This window comes from Etheostoma spectabile, chromosome 8 (genome assembly GCF_008692095.1).
Source record: "Etheostoma spectabile isolate EspeVRDwgs_2016 chromosome 8, UIUC_Espe_1.0, whole genome shotgun sequence".
Lineage (NCBI taxonomy): Eukaryota > Metazoa > Chordata > Actinopteri > Perciformes > Percidae > Etheostoma > Etheostoma spectabile.
Genome location: NC_045740.1, coordinates 6,362,517 through 6,368,388, shown reverse-complemented (window position 1 = coordinate 6,368,388; position 5,872 = coordinate 6,362,517). Strand labels below are relative to the sequence as shown.

General features: G+C 37.8%; 1 protein-coding gene across 1 annotated transcript in view; it reads left to right on the top strand.

Annotated features, from left to right (window-relative positions):
• The window catches only part of saal1 (serum amyloid A-like 1), a 10,882-nt gene extending 5,227 nt beyond the window's left edge, over window positions 1-5,655 (top strand). Inside the window, exons 4-14 of the mRNA XM_032524053.1 lie at window positions 940-1,023; window positions 1,159-1,238; window positions 1,319-1,378; window positions 1,459-1,574; window positions 1,967-2,135; window positions 3,170-3,252; window positions 3,390-3,575; window positions 4,155-4,312; window positions 4,466-4,558; window positions 5,032-5,230; window positions 5,621-5,655. Coding sequence (XP_032379944.1) covers window positions 940-1,023; window positions 1,159-1,238; window positions 1,319-1,378; window positions 1,459-1,574; window positions 1,967-2,135; window positions 3,170-3,252; window positions 3,390-3,575; window positions 4,155-4,312; window positions 4,466-4,558; window positions 5,032-5,109 — 1,107 coding nt within the window. The 3' untranslated portion in view covers window positions 5,110-5,230; window positions 5,621-5,655. The remainder of the gene's footprint in view (window positions 1-939; window positions 1,024-1,158; window positions 1,239-1,318; window positions 1,379-1,458; window positions 1,575-1,966; window positions 2,136-3,169; window positions 3,253-3,389; window positions 3,576-4,154; window positions 4,313-4,465; window positions 4,559-5,031; window positions 5,231-5,620) is intronic.
• The last annotated feature ends 217 nt before the right edge of the window (window positions 5,656-5,872 follow it).

Here is a 5,872-nt window from a genome sequence, read left to right as displayed (position 1 = left end):
TGTACAGTGTCCCAACTTTTTTGGAATCGGGTTTGTATATTTTTATTATCTGTATTTATATTTGTCCACTACGAGTACTAACTTTTTCAATATTTATATAATGGTTACACTTCAATATCCTCTATATTATGGTTACACCTCACTTTACTTTACAATACCTTTTATTTAATGCCACTTTACATTCATTCAGTATTTTTTGCACATTGTCTGTTTGCTTGTTTGTTTGTTTGCTGGTTGGCTTTTTACTGTGGAAAACTGCTGCTCTAACAAGTGAATTTCCCCATTGTGGGATGAATACATATTATCTATCTATGTGGTCTTGAGCCCAAGACCGATCTTTAACCAGGCTGGTCAGGGTTTTATTTGCCACCCTGTTATGCTGTCTTTTTGTTTTACCTGTTAAAGGAGAATTTGTGTGGAAAACCTTTACAGAAACAACATCAGAAAAATGGAAATTAAACATGATTGAGGCCACAGAAATACTACTATGATCAGCAAATTCACGATATTTAATCACCCATTATTAAATATGCAGCTGGTGTCTTTGCGTCTGCCATTCCTGTACCATTATTTATAACTCAAACCATATACTCAGATGGCAGTTTATTAAGTCTTCCTCTACTAAAACTAATGTAGTCTAATAGTCCTGCAAAAAATCCTAAAAACCTCCATGAATGTTCACTCTTTTAGAGAGGTGTTGATTCAGCTTAATGTTTATTGGAGGATGTGGTTTTTGGAGTAACTGTACTACTGGAAGGTGTTTCTTTTGTTGAAAACTGCCCTAATTTATATAAATGGGATGGACAAAATAATTGAAACATCTCTCAGTATACTGTTACACAATTCAACACTTCTCTTAAAATTGTAGTAAGACGTGAATCACGTAATTACATGTTTAAATATTTACTTATGACTGTTTTTCGTTCCAACTGTGTGTAGGATGTGGCTGGTTTTCTGCAGGAATTTAAAGCTACAGATATCCTTCTTGGGGTGATAGCCAAATCTCGTAGTCCACGTCTCACAGTGAGTGAAAGCCTTTCCAGTGCATACATTCTACATAATCCTATGTAATGGACCGTATTTCATTTTTGATGCTGTATTTCTGGGCTTTTATATAATTCCCATGACAGGTCATATATTTTTATTTTGCTTCTCTAGGAAATCTGTGTGGGAATCCTTGGGAATATTGCTTGTTTTCCTGACACTTGTCTGACTCTTAGCCAAAATGAAGACTTAAGGTGGGTAAAAGCCATAATCTGTGACTTTAAATAGATTTTGTACATTATTCTAATAAATGCAACTCCCTGTGTGTCCACAGTGCGGTGCTGTTGCTTTTGCTTGGAGATACAGATCCACCGACCCTTCTGGAAACAAGCAGGTGACATTTGCATTATCTGTAGACATGTGAGACAGAAAGACTGAGCGAGAAGTATTTATCTTTTCTGATGATGTTTGCAGATTGCTGCTGACCTGCGTCTCTCAGAAAGATGTCTGTTCCCTGTGGCTTCAGCGAATACATCAGCAGACGTCTGTGCGGTCCAACCTTCTTTTCATCATGTGCAGTTCTACCAACAGTACAGTGCTTTTACTCATTTCCTTTTAATAAGCTGACAATGTGTTAATTGTGTATGAAACAAATATGTTTGACATACCAGAGATGACTTTCATTAAGTCAGAGTCTGTGTAAGCTGTTTATCTTAAATTTTCCCTGTGGAGTTTTTAACCTCTAGTGGTGCTGGATGTAAACAATGCTGGATTTAAAATACTTATGCCATCAAATCAGCTTTGAAAAGCGATTTTTGCCACGGGAATGCATTCCAGAATGCACACACTGCCTTTTGGGCAAGTAACACTGAATGTTAACAACTTTTGTTTATAGGAAAACTCTGCAGGGCACCTACTTGTAACCATATGTTTTCTTTTCTTAAAAAATGGTTATTACAATAATCCCCTGTGTGTTATACAGCTGACCTGCTTGAGAAGGTTGGAGAGTTGATTGACAAACTGTTTGACCTTGACGAAGAGCTGATGAAGAGTTGGATCACAGTTCAACCAAGTGAGGAGGAAGAGGAGGAGGATGACGAAAGACATCTGGATGTGGCCTTGTGTCTTCTTGAGGCAGCCAAGCAGCTTAGGTGAGAATCTGAAATAGAAATTCTAGAGAATGTTTTAAAGTAGGGATCGAGCGATTTTTTTTTTTTTGATTTTTTTTTGATTTTTTTTAGTGCAGATGCCGATTTTTCTTTTTTTCATCAGCTTTAGCCGATGAGCGATACATGCTGCCGATTTTCCTGAACCGATATTTGGAGCCGATACTGCTTTTGCTCCCTCAATTTACATCATAAAAAAGTAAACCCTGCCCCATTCGATTTGTTTTCGGAACAATTTCTTTAAAAATAATAAACAAAAACACAGATCAGTGTCACTTCTGCAATCATTTTAAATTCATATAACCCAAATTATGTTTGCAATGTGCATCATATGGATAGGTGCACTGCGTATGGCTAACTGTGCAAGGGTAAAAGGCTTTTATCAACATCCACAGCACAGCCTTGATAATGCATTGCTTCCTGACAGATATAATCAGGTCATCACAAAATGTCCTTTGTCAACACATGTAAATAATTTAAGAAAACAATAAACCTAAAAAAGTAACCATTGAAATAAAGTGCTTGATTTGTAATGTAAGACTGCCATGGTGCTGGAGGTGGAGGGGCAGTGCATGGTCTGCACGTGAACTGCAGCGTCTCCAGTAACACAGAGCTGCCTGTGGACGCCTGTCTGTAAATAGTGTCGGTAAAAAACTATTGGCAAACGCAGCAGCCGCGTATCGGCCTTTGCCCATACACGTAAAAACGCAAATATCGACCCATTATGTCAGCCGGCCATTAAATTGGTCCATCACTATTTTAAAGTGTTTAGTGTTTGCCAAAAACAAAAGGAACAATTACTTTAGTCTTGATGAAATGCCCTCAGTCGCTATTTTTTCGTACTTGTCTATATTTAGTTGATGCACTTGTATTTTTGATGATAATACTGACGTTTCTATAAAACAATCTATTATTTATTGTTGGTCTGATACAGCAGTAGTAGAGTTCAAGCTAAATACATGGTACTTATGATACTGAGGATTTTGTTGATATTCAACAGTATTTAATTACTTTTACAGATCAGAGAGTCCAAATGGCTTAGAGGTTTACCTTCACACCCTCCAACTCCTCACCACCATAGATGAGGGCATTCAGACTTTTGGTAAGAGAGATCAAAACAGTTTGCATCACATCATAACAGAAGTTAAAGATGTTAAACATAGTTGTTAACGCAGTCAAATCTACCAAAAGACTGAAGTCACCTTTCAACAGACAAAGAATTTTAATTGTGTCTTCTAGCTGCCCCTGATGGACCTGGCAAAGCAGTGTGGGACTTTGTCTGTGACGTAGTGTGTGAGGACCTCTGTCAGCCAACTGCTCTTCCAGTTGTCTTGCAAGAGCAGAAGACCATTTTGGTTCAGGCGTTTGCTGTGCTGCAGGCTCTTTATAGATACAAGGATCAGTGGCGCAGCAGAAGTGAGACAAGTAAGTTTTGTAACAGAATGAGATCAACCCTGAGATCTGCCTTTTGAATGCATGTAGTACGTGTAAGCATTAATGTTCAAAGAGGTGTCCATTATCTGGAATTAATGCACGACAGGTTGCCTCCTCTGAAATCCATTAACTACCTGATAATGGACACCTCGAAGGGTATTAATCCGCATATACCATGGTCTGTTGCTAAAGAACATGTTTTAAGACTATTCATTTATATTTTAATGCATTTGAAAAAGTCTAAAGTTTTTTCAAACAATTACTCAGTTTTCCTGGTAACACCTGAGGGCTTGAGTAATACCTAGATCTGTCATTCCCATCCAATAAGGTTCTTATGCAATGCAGATGTTCACTGCTCCAGTAAATAGAACAGACCTTAGATAGGACCTGGCAACAGGAGATAATCCACATGATTATGAGGGCAATCAAGGCTTTTTTAAAATAGTTGCATTATGCAGGAACAAAATATATAATTAAAATATAAGCAAAGACTCTGTAAAGACAACATCCCCTATTTTAAAATGCCCAGTTTTTATTAATGGTTTGATGCGTTTTGTCTTTTGCATACAGGTCTTCCCCTTATCGGAACCATTTTGCGGGTGCTTCAGTACCACAGTGAGGGCAAAGATGACGATACCAGCAAAGACAACACAGAAGATGAACAGCTCCAGACTCTAGCAGAGATCACAGCTGAGTTTCTAGCTGATATCTGCGTTCAGATTTCCAAAGTAATAATACCAGCGAAACACTTTGCTAACTTTCCTGTTGGGTCAGATTGTTTACTGAAATTTTTAAATGCAAAAAAGGTGAATCAGTGCTTTTCTTTGCTCTTTGAAATGCCACTGAACTGTCTGTTTATTTAATTTTTTTGTTCTTCGTAGGACACCTTGGCAGATTTGGTGAAGAAAGGTTACCTTACAGAGAGGACTGCTCTCACGGCTGCACGCAGTTTAGTTCTAAACTTTAAGACTTCAGTAAGTGCTTTCACCAAGTAAAAGTGTAAAATTAGTAAAATTAAATATGTATTACATGCAAGTATGGAGCAACTATAATCCTCCTGTCTACTTTTTTGTTGTAAAATCCTAACAGTTCCCACATAACAGTTTAAACGTCTCATCTAATGTCTAATTTACATGGTCATTGAATGTTAGGTCTGTTGAAATGGTAAGCTGAAAAAGACAAAAAAGGTATTTTAAAATGTCACAAGTTTTAAAAAATGTTATAGACACAATGACAAATGGATTTATTGGTTAATAACACCTTGAATTTCTCTAATCGCCTTATCCTGTGCAAACCGCTGCCTGTGGTGCCATTGTTTCACAAAAGGATTTAGGATTTATTTTAGAGCCTGTGTCAGGTTAAGATGTGTGATGGACTGTGGCTATACACCACCAGCTCCAGTGGAAAATAAACATGTTTCCACCCCACCCTTCTTCCTCTTGTGCAGTTTCAACACCTGTACTCCATGCTGTCAGAGATTGATCCCCAAATGGCAGACATGGTGAGGAAACAGTTTCCTGTCTGAGGTGCCCAGCAGATCAGAGTTCAGCACTCATCCAGACTCTCACCACTGCTTTTTATAGCAGCCTCTATTTCCCCTCCAAAGATCCTGTTTCAACTCACAATATTTAGATTTCCATTGGAAAGTGTGAAGGCTCTTAGGCCTATTAAGGCCCTTCGGTTGCTGGGATCTGGATTGGCTAATGACGACTGATGATTGACATCTGAATCAACTGATTGCTCACATGTCTATAAATAGGATTGTTTGACTGATTGCACGTTTAAACAAACATAAACGTGCAATCAGTTAATCAGTTATGTATGTATGTATGTATGTATGTGTGTAGTGTCTGTGTGTAGTGTCTGTCTGTCTGTCTGTCTCTGCGTCTGTGCTAGAACGCAAAAGTAACTAAAACCAAAGGGCCAAACAATCCTATTTATAGACATGTGAACAATCAGTTGATTCAGGTGTCAATCATCAGTCCTCATTAGCCAATCCCCAGATCCCAGCAACCAAAGGGCCTTAATAGGCCTAGGAGCCTAAATGAGGATGTCACACCACCACAAGTGTGAAAAAAGACTGTATATTGTTTTTGTTTTTGTTTCGTATTTTGAGCCACACTTGGCAAAATTCAATTGTGATTCTGTTTAAAGTTTGTTTTTGTTCTGTGAATGATATTTTTGTAATAAATACCTTTTAATAATATCTTTCCTCTAAGAGTTTGTGCCTATGCTTAAAAGCTTTTATTTGTCATCATCTTGGCAATCAGCCATATATATATATATAT